The sequence below is a fragment of the Pichia kudriavzevii genome, chromosome 1, assembly GCF_003054445.1.
Source record: "Pichia kudriavzevii chromosome 1, complete sequence".
Classification (NCBI taxonomy): domain Eukaryota; kingdom Fungi; phylum Ascomycota; class Pichiomycetes; order Pichiales; family Pichiaceae; genus Pichia; species Pichia kudriavzevii.
In genome coordinates this window covers 571,031-591,834 of record NC_042506.1, presented here as the reverse complement: position 1 = coordinate 591,834, position 20,804 = coordinate 571,031, and the positions used below count along the sequence as shown (strand labels likewise).

The following is a 20,804-nucleotide window of genomic DNA, read 5'->3' as shown; positions in this document are numbered from 1 at the left end:
TTGGGTAATTTGTATATCGCGGTTAATTGGCTGCGATAGTCGGTACTCCGATAATGGACAAGACAGGCTAAAATTTGAGGTGACTCCTTTATTGAAGTGTACGGGAGAATCTGGTGCTGTTTATGCTGCTTTGAGAGCAATCCAAGAGCAAAGCCGGATGGAGGTATCAAAGGGACGCCGGAAGTCAACACAATACTCCAGAAAAGGCTGTACTCAGTGCAAGAAAGCTCATGTTAAGTGTGATGAACGACAACCCAGTTGTTCAAGATGCCAAAGGAAAAATATCCAATGTGTTTATGTCTTCAATCTAATAAATGAGAACTTTGGTAATGAGCATTTCAGAAAAACTGACGATATGTCCTCGGATGACTCGAAGAACATTCCACAAAAGATGGACAAGATCAACACAGAGAATGGCTATTCAGTAAATATTGATGATTCTATCATCCTAAAAAATCCCAATAATGATTATTCTTTGTTAGATATTCCTAACTTTCTGCCACTACCATTAGATGGAGATCATATCTACGATAAGGTAGTTCTAGGTCAAGAGAAAGCAATCTCAAATTACCATATGGTTCATAATGAAAATATTCCAGGTCTGGGGAAGGCAATAGAATCTGAACAAACCAAAAGAAGCAATGATCTGGAATCCACAATAATGCCCACACAAAACCAAATATATCAGTACATGCAAGACTTCCCTCGAGAAGTCCAGCTTGATGATTTGATAACTATAGAGATGGAAGAAGTTGGTTTGCCGGAATCCCCAATCAATACCCATTCTCGCCAGTATTCTGGATGTTCACTCCCAAACTTAAATGTTTTCAATCTACCGTGGGATTGTGGGCCTTTCGTTTACTTTATAGATGTGATCAGAAAGCATGATCCATTGACATCAGACAAAAACTTATCTATCCATGACCAAAAACTGATTGATTTTGTCTGGACTTTCACAAAACTTTCTCGATTCTTCTACACATTTGTATTATTCCCAGACGAAAAGTTGATGTCAGTATTAAGATTGTGCTTTAAGCTGGGAACAAAAAACCCAATATTTCAAAGTATCGTCACGTACCATTGCTCTTTGCATATTTGCAGAATCTATTCACAGGCAAAAGATGTGAGAATGGCCTCTGAATGGGATCTGAAGGTCGGAAAAATATCATTTAGGGAATGTATCAATTACTTGAAAACAGGACTAGAAAACTCGACAAAATTTGCAGATCTAGTTACTTTGAGCTTTGCTGTTTTAATTATTTTTTCTGGAAATGCATCTGATAAAAGTTGGAGGACACACTTAAATGGGAATCACCAATTGATACTCAAGTGTTTTTCAGTAAGGAATACCGTAAACTTGGACAACCCTCTCGATAGGGCTGCGTTGGAACTTTTCGATATTGTTGTCGAGCAGTATAAGCATACATCACGCTTAGCCGTTTTGAGCTCATTGGGATTTCCTTCTAAAAAAATAGAGCTTGAAAAAGACTCCTTCAGGACTAATTTTTCCATTGCCAAGAACGGTATCAATTACATGAATGGATATAAGTCCAACTTGGGCGTGATATTCGAAGAAGTCTGTGATATTGTAGATGTTTTTGGACAAGCCGGGATTCATTTATCAGGAATGAATTTCATTTACCTTATTTTAACTCGTAAAGTAGATCCGAGAACTTTTGAAACTCTTCATGATAAAGGAACTAGCATCCTAAGAAAGATCCAGGACATAAAGAAAAACTGCAACTATATCAGACTTGAGCTAGAAGACTTTAGGATGGACCTAACAATAAAATACTGTGAACTAATATCAATAAGTGGTTTGGAGTTGTATGTTGCATACTTTTTCATTGGCACTAGAGATATCCGCCTGATAAAAAAGAAAATACAAGAGATAGTTGATTTGATATATTCCATGCCTTACAAATCATCGTGTGCAATTATAACGCATTGGTCAATTTATATATCTGCGCTAATTTGTCTTTTAATTAAAGACAAAAAACTTTATCAACACATATTTTCAGTTTTAAAGGTTTTTGAGTTGAATGGAATGGATGTGCCATCAATTTCCATTTTGAATAATGTCAAATCAATCCTTAAAACTAAAAACTATATGGAGCTCCTTGAACCAAAGAACGACTACGTAATCTTTTGAAGCTGCAAAAGGTTATTGTGTCTTTTTTTTCTTCAAATCTATATTTACTGATTATAAACTACGTATATATTTATATCTATTCATCATCGCTAAATCCTTCTTCTTCTTCTTCACTTGAATCATTTTCTAGCATCTCCACCCATTTGCTCATTTTAGATCTGATTTCGGGCATCTCCTTAGACTCCTTTGTATTGTACCATGCGATGATGTTATCCTCATCCAGAATATCGATATTATATAAAACAATTGCGATATTAACAAAAATCAAGCTTTTATTATCGCCATCAATTCTATTACAAATCGATTGTAGAGTTAGCAACAAATCTACCTGATCAGCATCGTCAAAAACTTGTCTTTCAAACATCATGCCCCATTTATTGAAAATCTTTTCACATGCACCTTTAACTCCCAAAGTGTCAGTGTCAATAAAATGGTTGACCCGTTTAACCATAGCTAAGCAAGAAGCTTCACGGACCTCATGATATGTGACATTCATTGACATACGTAAAGTGTTTAGTTCTAACATTGCAGTATCTAGATCATGATTGTTCTCCATTGCTCTTTCCACAGTGGCAATGGCTTCATGATCAAAGTTTTCACCCTCGTCTTCGGATATAAATCCACTTGCTGATGAATGACTTCTCTTTTTCTTTTTCGAATGGTGTAGTGTCACTGTACTTGAAGCAATTGATGCATCGGAGAAGTTCAACTCTGCCATTTCATAAACAATATGACCTAGCTCTTCATTTTGGTATTCAGTGTTTTCGTAGAGGAAACCTATACCGTTCATACCAACAACACTTGAATCCCTTACACTTAGATCAACAGAGCTGAATGTTTCTTCGTTATTGCTATCTTCGTCTTCACTTGCGATTCTAGTGCTTGAATTGGAATTTTTCATTGGACTTCTGATGATTCTCTGGTTATTTCCAATAATAACATTTTCATCAATAATCACGCCAAATCCAATGACAGAACCTGGGTTTAGAATAACATTTTTTTTGATTATTGAATTATTTGCAACAATGGCATGTTTTAGTATGCAATTATCTTCAATTATTGAGCCGTCCCAAATATAGGAGTTCTCAATAATTACATTAGAGCCAATTTTACAATTTCTCCCAATAACCGAATGTGATACTTGGGTTTTATCACCAACAAACGAATCTCTACCAATAATGACACTGGAGCTTAATTTACTAGATTGGGATAAAATAACATTATTTTCTTTATAAATATGTTGGGAAGAATATGTGTAAGTTTGGTCTGGTAATAAGTTTCTTTCCGGTACTATTGGATATGCCCATCTCTCAAGAACATCTTGGGAAATTCCATCATAGGTTTGCCAACTTTCAACTCTGGCCGAGTAATGGTCTTTGGTGATATAGGAGTAGATGTGTTTCTTTAAAATATCACTGCTTAAGACACCTTTAACAAAATCACTTCTCAACGTTTGATAATCAAAATTTTCTTGAAAAATCGTTGGCACTGCACCAGTACAAATATCAACATGACAATCAATTAAGTTATTATATATTTCAAATTCTTCGATGTCTTCTAAAACCTCAGGATCAATATTAACTGACGCCTTCTTTCCATTGATTGGAGGTAAATCTTGGTAATATAAGCATCTGTTGCTTGTTTTATCCATGACAAAGCACGCAGGTTCAATGATAGATCTAGAACGGTGCATTGGGGCAGCTTGTGTTAAAACCATAGTACAAATATAGTCACGGTCATTTTGTTTGTAGTTTTTGTGATTTTCCAGAGCTTGGTTAATATCTAGATTAGTAACAACGTCACCTGAAATAAGTATAAAATCACCATTTATAATACTTCTAGAGTCTAAGTCTCTCATCGCATCACCAACAGATCTTGATTCTTTTGATGCAATTGTTTGGATCTTCTTAAATGGAGAAGAGAGGTTAACCCATTTTGAGGAATCGATGTATTCCTGGATTTGACCTGAATGTGAACAACACATAATGTAGACTTCCTCAACAACATCTGATTGTGCAAGGAATTCAAGAGTATATTCGATTAGAGGCACATTTGCTAATGGTAAAAGGCATCTTGGTTTAACGGAGGTTAATGGCATGAACCTTGTTTGAAAAGAGTCTGCAAGTACAATGGCTTGCATTTTTGGTTCATCTTCTGTATCTTTATTTGCCTTTGCCTTTGGAGCCATGACGGATATAGATTTTCACTCTTGACGGCTCTTTTTAGGTTGTTTAACCCAGTAATAGAAATGTAGAAATGCTGTTGAAGATTTTTTTTTTTTGTGCAGTTGAGAATGTAATGAGAGCTACTACATTTTTTTGGTGGGAAGGGGGGGGGGGAGGGGGGGAATTTTCCCAAATCTATTTTTCAATGCAGTAACAAGCATATCGAGAGGACGAATACCATCTGACTGAGAATTAGAAATTAGATTAGACAATGTTAAAGATAGGATATATAGTAAAAAAAGACTTGTATTAGGATAATATTAGAAACTCAAGGCCAAATGTGTATTTCACCTGACCTTTTGGGGGCAGGCAGAAAAGTCTTGAACAACTGGATATTATTGAAACTGTGGAAGGGGAAAAGGGGCCATTTCTTTTTAGAGGAACCAACATGAAGTAAAGAAACGGATTCCATGGATAACAACAGAATACACCAAAGTTCAAAAGAGTTTTCAAATTTGTCAACATCACATTTACCCTTAGCTCAGCAGCTTATGATAAATCGAATGCAAATTTAGATTTCTGTCTTAATTTCTTACCGTATTTCAAGAATCCGACGGGACATGCAATCAAAACAACCGCAAAGAGGCCAAGCAATAAACCTGCCCAATTGGTGCCCATGTTTTTGAACATGAAGGAGGCAAACAGTGGAAAGACACCACCAAATGTGGATCTGAGGAAGGAGTTACCCGCCATGGCGGAAGCAGCAAACAACAAGTAGGCATCAATGATATAGTTCATGGAAGGGTTAAAGATTGCAATCAAACCAAAGCCGGTGAAAAGACCAGAAATAGTTGGTACGATCCAATGGACATGTTCGTGGTAATTACCAGTCCAACAAAACCATAATAGACCGATTGGGAATGCCACACCACCTGCAATCATTGGAGGTAATCTGTTTTCAGGTATGATTTTACCACCTGCGGCGGCCATTTTTTTGTTATAATCTCTTTCGCAATAGATACAAAACAGACCTCCTAAGAACTGCCCAATGACTAAACCAAAATAAGGCAATTCAGCAACACCTGGTGCCATACCATAACCACCAGCAAAAACTAATGGATATGCTGTCAAGAAGAGGTATAACATACCATAAATAAATGCATTATAAATGGTGATCAACAATAAAATTGGTTCTGTAAACAACATTCTGATTGGTCTTGTTAAATTATTCTCAACGATTTCTTTGATTGACAATTCGAACTCATCATGAGGTGCATGGATCCCCCAATTGCCTGTACGTCTTTTGATTTCTCTTGCCTTTTCCACTAAGATGATTGGATGGTGTGTTTCAACTTCAAACAGGATAATCAACACAAACGAAGCAGCAGCAAGGATACCAGTAATAAATTCCGTCCACCTCCAACCTAAACGGTGATTGGCGACAATAAAACCTCCAATAAAAGGTGCCAATAATGGTCCACAAAAGACACACATTGAAAAAACAACAATTGCCGTACCTCTGGTTTGATTACCAAACATATCTGCAAAGGATGCCGGGACAACAACTAAGGGAGCGGCACCTAAACAACCTGCAAAGAACCTGCAAATTAGAATGGACTCCAATCTATCAGAGGTTGCAACGGCAAAATTAAAACAACAAAACGCAAATGAGGACATCACCAAAACTGGTCTCCGACCATAAATTTCAGACAATGGTGCCCAAATGACGGGACCTGTAGCAAATCCCAACACGTATAAGGTAACAGACAAGGTTGTGACAACTGTGTGAACATGATAAATCTTAGACAAAGGCAAAACCGCCTGAGCAAAAATTGCAGAACCAAATGCAATTGCAAAAGTATTGGCTCCAATCAAGGTACATTGAATCAACTTCTTCTTTAATGGCCAATTATGAGGATGTAAAGGATCATCTGGTCCGTTGAAGGAGACCGTATATGCGGAAGAGTCGGGTAACATTGGAGGGTAATCCTTATCCAGCCCCATCTTTGGAATTGGTGTGGATTCGTCATTTTTGATTGTGTCGGCACCTGTCAACTTTCTAGACAGTTCCCTGGAGAGGTCGGCATGGGTGTCGACTCTCATCAGTTTTTCATCGTCAGTAGGTTCCTGTAATCCATTTTCAAGATCCTGATTATTTTGAGAGAATGAATCACCGGTATATGGTCTAACAACTTCAGGGAGCTGGGAAGACGAGTTACTCAATTCACTCCCCGAATCATGGGACGAGACGGCACTAGCCTTATCGGCAGACAATGTGGATCCTGTATTAGTCATTGAGCTAGAGGACATCAACAAATAACCAGTTGAATGAAGCTAAAGAGAAAATCTGATCTACTAAGAGACACCAAGAGAAAAGAAATGCACCTTTTCCAACATAACTTAAGGACTGGTAAATTTTCATATAAATATCAACAGGGTGACCTCAAAAAATTGTGCAAATTCCAGAAAATACCCACTTTAGCTTCGGAACTTTCTCGTAAATGCGTCAAATTTTTACATTAATAAGCAGTTTCCCCATTGAGTAAGAGGGGTCTGTAAACTAAGCAACACACAAAGAAAAATACTTTTTGACACGCTATCTCCGGGGAGTTAAGATCTTTTTGTTAGATTTAAGATTATATTCTCTATTACTAGATCCGTTGACTGAATTATTTATCCAGTACTCTTGTTAGATGCTAGATGTTGTCTATTCTAGACACGCCGGATGATCTCTGTTCTGAAATGGGAATGGGTGGTACGATTGGAGAGAGTGGGGGAATATGGCACTAATACAAGAGACCATGTTTGGTCGGGGATAAGTATAATTACGGAGGTAACAAAAACTCACTTTCTCCTTCCTCATTTGCGGGAACAGCCGTGAGACAGGTTTGCGTTATTAAAATCCATCCGTCAGGGTCTCTCTAATCGGGACGCACGGCTATTAATTTTAGAACGAGAACAGAGAGAATGAAAAAAAAAAAGGGGGGGGGGGAACGTCGGTTAGAAACGGTAGAGCCGCGTCTGGATTGTAGTGTAGACCATAATTGGTAAAAAAAAGTAGGGAGAGACAGAATGAGGCTTAGAAGAACTGGGAACAAGAGCAGACAAATAATGGAGGATATAAAAGAATAAAGGCATTTTTCTCTGTTGACGTTATTTTTAGAGTGGACATGTATACATTTACTATTTGTTGTACATTGGGAGTCTGTCACTGTTGAGGATCGCTATGTAGAAGGAAGGAAGGGGGGGCGAAGGGCAACGGTAGATACAAAGTTTCTGGATATTGGACTTGGAGTTGGTTCCCTCATTCTCGTGGTTGTTGTGCCTATTGGGCGAGATCAAAGGTATATTTGGACTTTTGCCTCAAATTTTCCCCCCATTTTATAAAGGCAATGGGGCATAGGATCAAGAGCACCGCAAAGAGCCCGAGAAGTAACCCTGCCCAGTTGGTGCCCATGTTGGTGAACATAAAAGTCGCAAATAGAGGGAACACGGCCCCAAATAGTGACCTTAGGAACGTATTTGCTGCCATTGCGCTAGCTGAAAAGAGCAAATAGGCGTCTATTATGTAGTTCATGGAAGTGTTGAAGATTGTGATTAGGCCAAATCCAGTGAAGAGTCCAGAGACTGTAGGCACGATCCAATGCACGTGTTCGTGGTAGTTCCCCGTCCAACAGAACCACAACAAGCCAATGGGGAAAACAACTCCACCAACCAACATAGGCGGTAACCTATTCTCCGGGATGACACGACCGTCGGCTGCCTTCATTTTGTTGATGTAATCCCCTTCGCTGTAGATGCAGAAAACCCCCCCTAGTAACTCACCAATGATCAATCCAAAATATGGCAATTCAGCTACCCCCAGGGGCATCCCGTAACCTTTACCGAAAACAATTGGATACGCACTCAAAAAGAGGTACAACATTCCATAAATGAATGCATTATATATAGTAACAAAGAGCAAGATCGGCTCAGTAAACAACATCCGGATAGGTCTTGTCAAATTATTTTCAACAATGTCTTCAATGGAAAGTTGGAATTCGTCATGTGGAGCATGAATCCCCCAGTTACTCGTGGTTTGCCGAATATGTCTTGCCTTCTCGACCAGTAGGATTGGATGGTGTGTTTCGACATTAAATAATAAGATCGAAGCAAAAGATGCCGCCGCTAATATACCTGTGAGAAATTCGGTCCATCTCCATCCTAAACTATGATTTGCAACAATGAATCCTCCTATAAAAGGTGCCAACAACGGTGCAACAAAAACACACATACAAAAAATCACAACTGCGGTACCTCTACTTTCATTGTCAAACATATCTGCAAAAGCGGCGGGTGCAACAACTAAGGGGGCAGCTCCTAAGCAACCGGCAAAGAACCTGCATATTAAAATGGACTCTAGTCTGTCCGAAACAGCAACTGCAAAATTAAAAATACAAAATAATAGGGACGATACAACAACAACTGGTCGTCTACCATATATTTCACTTAGAGGTGCCCAAACCACCGGCCCTGTAGCAAATCCTAGGACATATAATGTCACAGACAATGTTGTCACAACATAGTGAACGTGATAGATTTCAGATAGCGGTGTTATTGCTTGTGCAAAAATGGCACTTCCAAAAGTAATTGCCAATGTATTGGCACCAATTAGCACGCTTTGAATTAATTTTTTTGCAAAAGGCCAATTATGTGGGTGCATTAGATCATCAGGCCCATCAAATGAGACTGTGTAATCTTCGATTGGTGGCAAATCAGGAGGAAACTTTTTGTCCATACCCAAGCTTGGTAGCATTAAATTTGCATCACGCTCTTTTGTTTCAATTGTTCCCGTAAGTATCCTTGATAACTCCCTAGATAATTTGGAATCGGTATCTATTTTCATTGAGTCTCTGTTGAGGTGTTTCCTGGTAACGCCATTCTCAATATCCACATCACTGCCTACGTAAGGTTCAACCTCTGTTGATAATTGGGAATCACTTTGAGGGGATGTGCTTTCCGGATGATTCATTGAGAATAAAATACTTTTTCTATCTGCGTAGCTCAATCCGTTGTTGTTTTTCTCAGCCATTAATTGGGTAATTCGACAAACTAAGCCACCATGTTATGGAAAGTGAAACTTGATTAGAGGTTGAAGGAATTTCAGGCTTTATAAGGAATAATTGACGTACTAAATGTTATCTCCATTTTAGAATATCTCCGAGGACTTAATGGAAACTAAAACTACTTGAGTGATTTTTCATTAATATTTCTACTATCTTTAGGGGCTATCTCCTTGGATGTACTATTTTACATCTGCAGCGTGTATTATATCTATGCATTTGTACAGATACTGAATTCTGGATGTGGAAAGCCGCAATGAAGTTGAAAAAAAAAAAATTCCAACGAAACCTGTCCATGAAGCCAGTCTTCTTTCCTCCAGAAAAATGTGACATACTCCTTAAGATTTTAGTTTCTAGCTAACTGTAACAAAAAAGAAGCAACTTTGTACATTACTACCGTCAAAATTGCACTATTAAACCACCTGGTATACAACGGGGCAGCTCATTATTAGCCGTATTTTGTAAAAATTGGAGTTCTTGGTACAACTCGTTCGTCTGTATCTGTGTCGCAGCGACAAGGGGTATATCAATGCCCGAAAAATGACAGAACTTTCGGCTATTTATTCTTGATTTTCGGTTTATAGTATCTTGATTCCGTAGCCCTATTTGTATACTTTTCATTTCCGTATATTTCTTTCTATTGCTACACACATGTTGGGCAGATAGTTCGGTTTTCCTGTTAGCTTCCTATCCGGATATATTCATAATCTTTGTGGCTTCTCAAGCTTACTCGAATTTTCGCATTTCTTGTGTTTTTTTTCTTTATTTTGGTTAACATCTCCAGTCTTTCCTCCTTCATTATACATTTCTGGGAGAACAGTTGAGAGCAGGCAAACACCAAAGCAATGTCGGAACCTGCCGCTGTCCCTCAAGATTCAATCGCTCGGACGATGTATCAAAGACTACTTGAATCGTCCCATCCAATTGCACTCTTATCGTTCCTTACTTTTCGATTATTACCTATTTTCATATACCTTTTCGGTATGTTGTTCACTTCAAACTACATCTTATACTTCATCACCATAATCTTGTTAGTATCTGCAGATTTCTGGAATGTGAAAAACATAGCCGGCAGGCTATTAGTTGGCTTGCGTTGGTGGAACGAAACTAATGAGCTGGGACAAACTATTTGGGTTTTCGAAACTGCAGACCCGAATAGATATATTAATCCGATCGACAGCAAAGTTTTTTGGTTAATGATGTACATCACGCCAATAGCATGGGTCTTGTTTGCAATTATGTCAGTTTTGAAACTTCATTTAATTTCACTTATTTTAATAATCATTGCAATTTCGTTGTCAATTACAAACACAATGGCCTATAACAAATGTGACAAATTCGGTAAGGCAAATAATATAGCTAACGATGTGATGTCATCGTTTTCAATTCCATTTTTGAGTAAACTAAACCCATTCGGTAGGCTTTTTGGATCAAACTAATCAATCAAACAAAAAAAAGAAAAACATTAATTTACATAATTTTATATTGTAAGAAAGATTTATGTCCCATTTTGTTATTTAAATCGCCATCCCATTTAGCACCCAGTATATCTTCCTCCTTTCCAAACTTTTCAGTATTCTCCTCCCTCAATTTAATATATGTATGATTCATATCTGAGCGAACTAATTCAAGTTCTTCCTTATCAACAATGTATCCCATCATTTTCAGTTTCCTTAGGGCTTCACTGATCGACATATATTCGTCAGATATAATATCCATTACTAGATCATAAATCTTTTTATCTAACGTGACGTTCCTGGTAATGTCAATCAATGCCCCTTTTAAACCATCTATTTTGACGTTGACGGGTATTCTCGAAACTACGGGTATAGGATCAACAAGTTTGCCAACATTCATTAACAACTCCTTCACGAATTCCGGCTTGTTCATGGAATAGTCAAGTAAAAAATCCCACAAATTTTTCTCGTTGACTGATTGTACAAATTCAATTGCTCTTCCCGGATCATTCATTTTATCAATGATTAATATCAAAGCCTTCTTGTTCTCACCCACCTTGCTTAATAGATAAACTAGTTCTTTATAACACTGGTTATTTTCACATATCCTAATCGCATTTTCAATTGAATACTTTGAATGTACTTGTAAAAAATCAAATAGCTCTTCCTTGTTAAACTTAGCAAATAATGATACGATTTCATCTTCAAAATCTTTAACTTTTAGAGGATCAACCTTTCTTAGTTTATTTAAATATATATAATTCACATGATCCATTTGATTATCTTTAAATAGTTTAATAATCCTCTGAGGTAATATTTCATGAACATTGTTTATCAAAATTTCCACGTTTTCCTCAAGTTTTTTTGGTGGAACGCCAAAATATATTATTAGCGGCAATTCTTGGAAATGTCTATCTAGTAAATGATGACTATCCAAAAATTCCAGTAATTGAGGGTCTTTCAAAGCTATGTAGTGTTTGACACAATTTTCTGGCTCTTCCAACTCAAGAGATAATGAGATATATGCATCCCTTAAAACCGGAACATCTTCAGACTCTAATATATCGCCCATGTGTGAGCATATATCACCTACACTAAATAAAGTGTGATCCCATTGATGTAAATAATGAACAAATTGATCATACTCTTGCTTGTAAAGTAATTCATTGAGTACTTGATCATAGTACTTTGGATCTATTTGTTTTTCACCACTATATGGTTTACTTGGTAGCATTTCTGCACTGACATATTTAGAATAAATCACATTAAGTTCATTCACTAAATGATTCGAGTATTCTAAATTATTTAATCCATTCAACAGCTTTTTAAAGAACTCTACGTCTTTATTCTTTTTCCACTCCTTCAACCCTATATCTAGCCTTTGATAAGGGTTCATTGATTCACCTAATTCCCAAGCTTTCTTGAATTCTTCACGTTGCACATACCAGTTTATTCGGTCACCAATCCACAAGGGTTCGATCGATACAGCATCATTGGGGCAAATCAATAACCAACTCTTTTGTGTTCGTAGAAGTCCATAATCATTAACGTTCAAATTTTCATATTCTCTAATTGGTAATTCGTCATTTACAATTTCATCACCATTTTGGTCAATAAGAATTAGATCAGGAGGATAATATTCCCCATCTGTTTTAGATGTGTAGTTTAAGATAAGTATACCATCGCTATATGTTGCGATTGAAGCAATTAGATAATCTGTTGATGTGTCACTCCATGTCACTTTCATCTCAGCAACGTCAATTTTCCACATACTGTTAAACCAGCCTATAGTCAAAGCTTTGTCATCCGACCAATCAAGTTTAGGCCAGTATAGCTCAGACTTTTCCATTTCCACAGGTGCCTTCAGTTTTAACAACTGCCCACTACTCAAATTCTTCAGATAAATACCGGCAGAATCACACCAAATTAACCTATCGTTGCCGTACTTGATCATGGTTATACAGTTTCCCCTAAAGAGAACTTCATCTGTACGCTGGTTCAGCCAGTTGCGGGTAGTATATACTAAATCACCTGCCTTACCACCGCTATAAAATGATTTAGTTTTGGAATATGGTTTTTGTAAAGAGACTGCATGCAAGGGACGCTTAAAATCATACTTTGTAATATTGTCTAATTGGTTGATGTCGCCAATGAGAATAGTACCATCCATCGACGCAGCTGCAAATGTTTGTCCATCAAAATCTATGTCAAGCACACTTGCCGTATGGCCCTTGAATATTTTTAGTGTTTTGAACGTTGTTGATGTAGTTATTAACAGCATACCTGAATGTGTACCAAAAATTGCATACTCTTCTGAAAGAAAACTAGCAGAGATGGGATCCGTTGTAAAGAATCTCTCAGGGAGAGATGTAACACGCTTGTATCTAAAATATGGAGGCTCTTCATTGGACATGGTGATGAGTTCTCATCAACAGTTAAATTCAGCAAGCACTTAAATGCCACGGTTCCATCTATCTATTTGAGAGTCGCTACAAAATGTTATTCAACATGTCCTGCATTTGCACGAAGATTTTTACATCACTTTTTTTAATTCTCTTTAATGGTAACACAATGGCACGTGTCATCAAGGGAATGATGATCAAATGTGATCCCTCCATAAAGTCGTTGGTAGTAAAGATTGATCAGGATTACAGGGATATCATTATCGAGGAACTGGACGATCAACATTTGTTGATTGATCCAAGCAAGTTGGCATTTGTGAAAAAGGAATTGAACAAAGTGTTGGCAGATAATACATATAATCCATTCGATGATGAGGAGAAGTAAATTTAAGAGAACTTACTACATTCAGTATATATATTAAAGGCAATTGAAAGATACAATATAAAACTAATCATCTAAATCAGATACTTCAATTTCCTCATCAACATTTTCAGCATCGGTTTCATTTTCAGTCTGTAATATGTGCATCATTTCATCTCTCCAATCCGAGCCTTTAACTTTCGCTATAAAATCCATCAGTTTTGCTGCATGGTCACTGCCTACTGACTCTTTGCACAGCGTCCAAGTACGTCTAACATCATTATCGTCGACTTGCTGCGCAAAAGATTGAATTAGTTCATCTATTTTCAGCTGTAATTTCAACCGACAATCATTAAACTCATGTTTTACTGACCATGGTCGTGTGACATGCCACTCTATTTGAGTATCCCTATTTAGATATAGAATTTCCCATGAATTAACATGTTTTTGTAATTCAAGTAGTGAATGAAGTATATATAGTGACCATTGCAAATCTGACGGACTAGCATGTGGAAAACTTTTAAGAATAGCATCAATAAAAGAAGCAGTTATATCGTCAAACACAGGTTTCGGTAATAAACCATTGACTGTCTCTAATACAGATATTGATGTTTCAATTGGAGGATATATTTTATTTTTATTCGAATTTGAAGTGATGATCAGTTCTTTGCCCGTACGAGAGTAAGGTTTTGGTTCGTTTTTCTGCAGTTGAAATAGTAAACGAGATTGTGCATCTTGTAAAATTGGCAAGAAAATAGGAGGTTCATCGATCAAAAAGGTAATTAATTGAGACAACTTATCGATTGAGGATTCACGTAAGATTTTATTTCTAAGTAGATAATATAGTGGGTCAAGCAAAGATTCCAAATGTGGCTGTAATACTGTTGCGTTGATTGAATTATCTATCAACGGAGAGAAAAATATTGATTTGAAAATTTCAAACTCTTTATCGACCAACTTGGAAAAGTATTTTATTTGAGTCGTCGAAAGGGTCAAGAGATCTTCATTAAAACTGACTGAATCAATGTGAGGATTAATAATAAATTGAGAGAGTAAAGATTGACGAGAGTGGAAATACTGGTTGTAGACATCTTCTAATAACGACGCGTGATCAGTTGAGCGAATGTACAATTGAGTAAATAAGTTTGTGATATGTGAAAGATCGTTTACAAAGTTGACATTTATAATTGCGTCTATAGTGATAGGCTTGGCGTTTACCAATTGCTCTTTATTCTTTGATTCTATTGAGCGTATGTAAGAAGTAATATAGTTTCTAATTAGTGACAACGCTCGGACCAGACACTGGTTAAAACGAGATTTGTACACTGATATATCTTTATAGTTTGCATGTTGAGGATCATTGATGAACTCAATCGAAGTGTCCAAATCTTGCAATAATTGGGAGAAGGAGGGTTTGAGAACTAACTTGGAATTGTTCGCCGTATTTAGCTTTTTCACTATAGAATCTAGATTATTAAAGAGTTTAAATTTATCCACTAGTGATGAATACAACTCTTGTAGAAAATGTAGATTGTCAATTAGAGTGTTTGATTCTGATTGGAAATCCTGAGTTTGACTAGTAACAGACGAGTGGATAGCTAATAACGTGTCTAATTGAGAGATTATTTGGTTAGATTGAGCTAAAAATTTACAGTTTTCCTCCTTTATATGATTTAAGTATGCCACTGTATCCAGTGAATAGTTATCATTGCCTTGGTTGATCTTATCCTCTTCCTCCTCCTCTATAAAAAGGTCGGATTTGTGATTGATTTTCTCCCATATGACCTCCTTCTCTGTCGGTAACAATGGTGTCAAAATATGCATCGTCTTTGTATAGTCTAATGTTTTCCCTGGTCGCCTCTCTTGGACCAGCTCCGGCTATCACGATTATATTTCAAACTTTTCTGGGAAACCACGTCTACCAAAGACACCGCTGTCTCCAATGTACATTTTTCCCACAACAGTGAGAGCACTTCTCCGAGCATAATTTCCCGAAATTCTCGGTTTACATTGGTAACCCATTCACGCAGAGCGGCAACATGGTTGAGTAGCACGCTTTTGTCAATGACACCCTCGGCGGTTATACAAATCACACCTTTCTCTTGTAGTCGTTTTAGCAAAATGCCAAGAAGTTCTTGCGTCGCCGCCTCCAAAAGTGTGGGAACAAGGGGGGTCCCGGCAACAAGAAAGCGCACGGCTAAAAGACGCTGTGCCGCTTCAACCGTACGAGGCGTGCTACCAAGCGTCTTGTCCACAAGTTCACCGACTAATGTTGCCTCCACAATAGCAAGAGTGGGGGTTTTAAGTGTGACTTCATTTTCCAACTCTTTGAGAGAATTAACACCATTGTAAACATCCTCATTTAACCAATTGTTAATACTATCAGATCCCCCTTGGTCATTATCATTGTCATCGTCAATAACTATAACCTCATGTTGAATCCATGGTTTTCTTAACATCTCCCTCGTTTGCACAACTTCCCCCCACCATTTGATCTGCTCTGCTTCCCTCACTCGGTGGCATTTTTCCCCCCTCACGCACACCACTCCTCCAGCGACATTGAGAACGGACCCCTCCACAGCCACAAGCGAACCTAGCATTTCACTATCAACAGCCGCTATTTTCCCCGCAACCTCCAATGCATACCCACTGCTCCCATCGTCTACCCGCGCCTCACCAACAACTCTACCTACAATCCTCACCTTCCCAACGGGCCAGTTCCCAAGTAGCCGCACGCCCTCACTGCCTAGACGGGCCCCCTCATTTCGATATGTCTCACCCAGCGGAGTGCTACCAGCGAGGTCGCGGACGCTAATGGGAAGGGCTTGTCCGTTCCCCCCCATGGTTGGTGCCAAATGGAATGTCTCAGGGCGATAGAAGGGCACACCGTCTCGATTGTAGAAAGAGACCTTTGTCTCCAAACCACCATGGGAAGTGTCTACTATAGAACTGTAATTGGGTTCTCGTGAATTCTTGAGTGGATTCATATCACGCCACAACTGTCTCTTAATTTGTAGAGATGTTCTGTTGGTGTTTAGTAATAGAAACAAACACACGTGCTTTCTGCTTCACTTGAAATGGGGGAACTAGTTGTGGTTGTTGTAGTTGTTGTTGTTGTTATTGTAGTGTATATGTGTTATTTTTTTCACCCCGCCTCAAGGTTGTGGAAACCCAAGTGCTACCGCTTGAATCTGTACATTGGATCTTATGCGGGAGACAAAAAAAACTGGCACTTCAAATAGCGTTTCAGTGCGCAGAGAAGTTATTTTTGGGCCGTCCGCTTTCAACCGCGAGAAGGAGCTTCTCGTAGAGAAGAGCTGGAAAACAATCTCTCTCGCTACGAGTAGCTTGATAAAATTCACCACGGAGATCTCCGCTTATCAAGATATCGCATACATAAGACTAATCCTTATGGTTTTGTTTGTCAAGTGGTGTTCATAGCACTCTCTTTCTTTGAAATTCATATTCTCTCAATACAGTTATTCAGCCACGATGCTCTCCTGCCATATTCTAGATACAACAACCGGTCGCCCAGCAGCCGGCGTTCAATGTGAACTCCGTATGGACTCTCAGGTCCTTGAATCGGGTACTACTGACAGCGATGGACGTATCAAGTGGAGAACTGTGGTCCCACAGGGTACCTACAGTATCCGTTTTTTCACCAAGGAATATTTCCAGACGACACAAAGGTCGACATTCTTCCCCTGGGTGGATATTGTGTTTACTGTTGAAAAGGGCGAGAAATACCACGTACCATTATTACTCAGTAACTATGGCTACTCAACTTATAGAGGTAGTTGATGACTTATATACAATACACAATAAATAGGTGATTAACATATCTTTTTTTTCTTCTTAAACTTTAAACCAATGCGTGAGCGCTGCACTCTCGGGATGTATCTCCATTCCCTTTTTAAACTCGTTCAATTCAATATGTATCTCACGGATCTCCCTTGGATAGTACAATTGCATGATAAAAACCTTCTTCATATCAGGATTAACACGATCATACGTGTAAACAGGCGCACTTTCAACGTGGTCAGAAAACCGCACCCCTTCAAAACATTTCCTACCACTTTTCCATGATGGTTTGATGCTACAACTCCTTCTTACTGGTTCGTGTTCGGCAGGGATGATGCTGAATTCGTCTTCACATTCGTCGGCATTGCCCAGGTTTAAATCTGACAAATCCTTGTCTAAAATAGTTGAACCATCCGTTTTATGTGAGAGATTCGAGATGGTCTTTTTTAGCTTGTTGACCTTCAGCGTGACACCTCTCAAAAACGAACCTTCCCCGCTACCTTTGACCGTAGCGACGTAGTCTAGCTCAACACTCGAAGAAAATGACTGATCCTGAGTAAGAGTCTCATCGTTAGTTTCATGTGCGATTCCTCGCACTATCTTCAAGGCTCTCGACAATTATTGGCGTTCTAACGTCAATCATATCCTCAGTTGGCCTAACAACAGAAACGTCTTTCTCACGCCTTAGAAATGAAAATTTCCTAGATATCTTAGATGATGCAGAACTGATGGAAGAAAGTGATGAAGTAGAATTTGACCGTGTTAGCTTGATCGATTTACTACGACCAAAGATTTTTCTGAAAAAACCCTTCTTCGGCTCCGATTTGCTGCTAGCAGGCGGAGGCATGTTTGGTACTGCTGCCGCTGTCACTCTTGCTGATGCTGTTGGGGCTGCAGTTGGTGGTACTGCTGCTATTGTTGTTGTTGTTGTTGTAGTTGTTCGAGCGTTGTTGGTAGACGGTTGCGTTGGCATTGCTCTTGAAACCGAAACTGGGTTCAGTGCCTTGGTTGACGAAGATGTTATTGTTGGTGTCACCTTGGTCACCTCTGGAGATGCTGTAGACACACCATTAGCGGTTGCATCGCTCGGTGTTGTTACAGGGGTACTATTGCCTCCATTTCCTTGTCTTCTATAACTAGTATTACTATTTGCTGAAGTAATGGTACCAACAGATCCATTAACAGTTTCAATTTCACTGCACGATGTATAAATTGGTCTCTTGTTAGACCTTTCAGGTAAATTCAAATTAGACGACTTCATCGGATAATGAGAATAAATTTGACTTGATCTATTATATTGCTTATTTTGAATATATTGCTGGTGTTGTGGGTATTGTATCTCTTGCTTAGACTGATATTGATGTTGAGGTTGAAATTGGCGGTATGAACGCATTTGCTGTTGTTGTGCCTGAAGGGGTGGTCCTGAGGCTGGGGTTTGATCTGAGGCTGGGGCTGGGGATGGGGCTTTGGTAGACAACGTGGTAGATGACGTAGCTGGAACTAGTAACGGTGCGTTGTATTGTTTATACTGTGGTTCATACTCTCCTGGGTATTGCTGCGGATATTGCGGATATTGTTGGTATTGATAGTTTTGGTATTGCTGATATTGTTGATACTGTTGATACTGTTGATATTGCTGATGCTGGTTAATATACTGCTGCTGTTGGTACTGATGTGACTGTTTCTGCTTATATCTCTTTTGTTGTCTTTGGTAGTATTGTTGTTGAACTTCTAATTTAGCTAAATTAGCAACAGGATTAACACTCCTTTTAATCTTTCTGGTCACATTTCTCTCTAATCTCCCCTGAATATCTTCGACTCCGTCAACAGAATCTGTGCGAGGAATATACATCTGCTGAAATGATGCTTGAAAATGGACGGACGCATTAGAGGATTTCATTTTCTTGTTATCTCGTGTATTGGACTTTTGCAGGATAAAACATGACCTCGTGTGCTGGAAATGGCTTTATTATAGTACTTTTTTTTCGTATTTGTTTGCGCCTCATCAGAGATTTTTCGCTGCTAAATTTAACTTATCGCATTTTAATGGCGGTATGATAGGCTTAAACCCTGGAAAACGAAAGACAACGAATAAGAATAATCAAAGAAGCAACACCTACTACAAGCGCAGTCATAAAGTCAATAGAAGAGGTGGCTGATTTGGGAATTGTGGGCATGTAGATATTGATGTCTTCCGTAATGTTATAATAGTATCTCCTTTGAGAATGATTGAATCCACGATTTGCGTCAGTAAAGAAAGATTGCGATATTGACACAGAAGTTTCAGAATTGACCGGGCATTCCCAATAGACCTGAACAGATGGAGGTAGTAGCCAATACATGTGTTCCTGTGGAAAAGTATACCTTAAATGTGTAGGAATAGACCATGAACCATTTTTTGAAGCTAAACATTGTGGGTCTATTTGAAAATTGCCCCAGCTCCCCCATTCGTCAACTTTGTAATTAGGTAATTCAAGATCCATTTCATTTACCTGGAAACTAGAAATACACGATTGGCCTCTGTCGATCAACCTTTGAATTTCGTATTTATCAATGATAAAGTCCTTAACAATCCAAAGGTCTATTTTGAGTCTGCATTCCGAAGAATCAGATATGGCCAAATCGCTTGGTTTCATATCCCACTTATCAAATTGTTGAATCTGGAACTCCATTATAGGATGCAATGCGGCATTTGAGTGTTGATCAATGGTGACCTTGACATTACCGGAAGATGTAGCAAACGGTGAGAATACAAACATAGTCGGATGAATTGAGTCAATTGACTGGCCATTAATACCTTGAACAAAGCGATCGACTTCCACCTCACCTGAGTCCATTTCAGTGACAAGGGCAAATTCATGTTTCTCCTTTGAATTGATACCCTCAATTGTGCTCTTGTTTTGGTAGATATATAAGTCGGCATCTTCATTTACAAACAGCTCAATTCCCACAGGTAGAGATTCCAGAGTCTCGAAGTTTAGCCAGTTCAACAATGTGTTGATATCCTGTAAAGATGTTTCTTCAATTGGTTTATACCAATACCAGCGGTTATTTACAAAAATAGGACTAGTGGATAACACTGGAACTGGATACTTCTCCCGACTAAAAAGAACCAGTCCATTAGGAATCCATGGTATATCGCCATTTCCTTGAGAGAAAGTTAAAGTAAAGTCTCTCTTTTCTGTTCTTGTATCTACTTCTTGCGGAGAATAACGGATTAAATGTTGGTTCAAAACATTTGAAGTGCTACTTCCATCAATGGAGACAGACGAATTTGAAACTTCCAAAGATCCTAAAACCTCTTCTGGAGATGTCTTAGGAGATACAAGTAGAAAGGAGCGGCGTATCGTCATTCAAGTCTTGT

At 38.5% G+C, this 20,804-nt stretch overlaps 12 protein-coding genes across 12 annotated transcripts; 4 read left to right on the top strand and 8 right to left on the bottom strand.

Annotated features, from left to right (window-relative positions):
- Positions 1 to 157: 157 nt before the first annotated feature.
- On the top strand, positions 158 to 2,152 carry C5L36_0A02720 (uncharacterized protein; the record flags this gene model as incomplete). The annotated part of the gene is made up of 1 exon (XM_029463286.1): positions 158 to 2,152. One exon carries the CDS (start codon positions 158 to 160, stop codon positions 2,150 to 2,152), a length of 1,995 nt encoding a protein of 664 aa, XP_029319146.1.
- A 76-nt stretch (positions 2,153 to 2,228) lies between these two features.
- C5L36_0A02710 (uncharacterized protein) lies at positions 2,229 to 4,340 on the bottom strand (the record flags this gene model as incomplete). The annotated part of the gene is made up of 1 exon (XM_029463285.1): positions 2,229 to 4,340. One exon carries the CDS (start codon positions 4,338 to 4,340, stop codon positions 2,229 to 2,231), a length of 2,112 nt encoding a protein of 703 aa, XP_029319145.1.
- A 526-nt stretch (positions 4,341 to 4,866) lies between these two features.
- On the bottom strand, positions 4,867 to 6,627 carry C5L36_0A02700 (uncharacterized protein; the record flags this gene model as incomplete). The annotated part of the gene is made up of 1 exon (XM_029463284.1): positions 4,867 to 6,627. The coding sequence occupies one exon, from the start codon at positions 6,625 to 6,627 to the stop codon at positions 4,867 to 4,869; it is 1,761 nt and encodes a 586-aa protein (XP_029319144.1).
- A 1,015-nt stretch (positions 6,628 to 7,642) lies between these two features.
- On the bottom strand, positions 7,643 to 9,388 carry C5L36_0A02690 (uncharacterized protein; the record flags this gene model as incomplete). Its single annotated transcript, XM_029463283.1, has 1 exon — positions 7,643 to 9,388. The coding sequence occupies one exon, from the start codon at positions 9,386 to 9,388 to the stop codon at positions 7,643 to 7,645; it is 1,746 nt and encodes a 581-aa protein (XP_029319143.1).
- Positions 9,389 to 10,264: 876 nt separating this feature from the next.
- On the top strand, positions 10,265 to 10,858 carry C5L36_0A02680 (uncharacterized protein; the record flags this gene model as incomplete). The annotated part of the gene is made up of 1 exon (XM_029463282.1): positions 10,265 to 10,858. The coding sequence occupies one exon, from the start codon at positions 10,265 to 10,267 to the stop codon at positions 10,856 to 10,858; it is 594 nt and encodes a 197-aa protein (XP_029319142.1).
- A 31-nt stretch (positions 10,859 to 10,889) lies between these two features.
- C5L36_0A02670 (uncharacterized protein) lies at positions 10,890 to 13,289 on the bottom strand (the record flags this gene model as incomplete). The annotated part of the gene is made up of 1 exon (XM_029463281.1): positions 10,890 to 13,289. The coding sequence occupies one exon, from the start codon at positions 13,287 to 13,289 to the stop codon at positions 10,890 to 10,892; it is 2,400 nt and encodes a 799-aa protein (XP_029319141.1).
- An 83-nt stretch (positions 13,290 to 13,372) lies between these two features.
- Positions 13,373 to 13,663, top strand: C5L36_0A02660 (uncharacterized protein; the record flags this gene model as incomplete). Its single annotated transcript, XM_029463280.1, has 1 exon — positions 13,373 to 13,663. One exon carries the CDS (start codon positions 13,373 to 13,375, stop codon positions 13,661 to 13,663), a length of 291 nt encoding a protein of 96 aa, XP_029319140.1.
- A 63-nt stretch (positions 13,664 to 13,726) lies between these two features.
- On the bottom strand, positions 13,727 to 15,463 carry C5L36_0A02650 (uncharacterized protein; the record flags this gene model as incomplete). The annotated part of the gene is made up of 1 exon (XM_029463279.1): positions 13,727 to 15,463. The coding sequence occupies one exon, from the start codon at positions 15,461 to 15,463 to the stop codon at positions 13,727 to 13,729; it is 1,737 nt and encodes a 578-aa protein (XP_029319139.1).
- Positions 15,464 to 15,477: 14 nt separating this feature from the next.
- Positions 15,478 to 16,626, bottom strand: C5L36_0A02640 (uncharacterized protein; the record flags this gene model as incomplete). Its single annotated transcript, XM_029463278.1, has 1 exon — positions 15,478 to 16,626. One exon carries the CDS (start codon positions 16,624 to 16,626, stop codon positions 15,478 to 15,480), a length of 1,149 nt encoding a protein of 382 aa, XP_029319138.1.
- Positions 16,627 to 17,131: 505 nt separating this feature from the next.
- On the top strand, positions 17,132 to 17,440 carry C5L36_0A02630 (uncharacterized protein; the record flags this gene model as incomplete). The annotated part of the gene is made up of 1 exon (XM_029463277.1): positions 17,132 to 17,440. The coding sequence occupies one exon, from the start codon at positions 17,132 to 17,134 to the stop codon at positions 17,438 to 17,440; it is 309 nt and encodes a 102-aa protein (XP_029319137.1).
- Positions 17,441 to 18,017: 577 nt separating this feature from the next.
- Positions 18,018 to 19,340, bottom strand: C5L36_0A02620 (uncharacterized protein; the record flags this gene model as incomplete). The annotated part of the gene is made up of 1 exon (XM_029463276.1): positions 18,018 to 19,340. One exon carries the CDS (start codon positions 19,338 to 19,340, stop codon positions 18,018 to 18,020), a length of 1,323 nt encoding a protein of 440 aa, XP_029319136.1.
- Positions 19,341 to 19,503: 163 nt separating this feature from the next.
- On the bottom strand, positions 19,504 to 20,793 carry C5L36_0A02610 (uncharacterized protein; the record flags this gene model as incomplete). The annotated part of the gene is made up of 1 exon (XM_029463275.1): positions 19,504 to 20,793. The coding sequence occupies one exon, from the start codon at positions 20,791 to 20,793 to the stop codon at positions 19,504 to 19,506; it is 1,290 nt and encodes a 429-aa protein (XP_029319135.1).
- Positions 20,794 to 20,804: the final 11 nt, after the last annotated feature.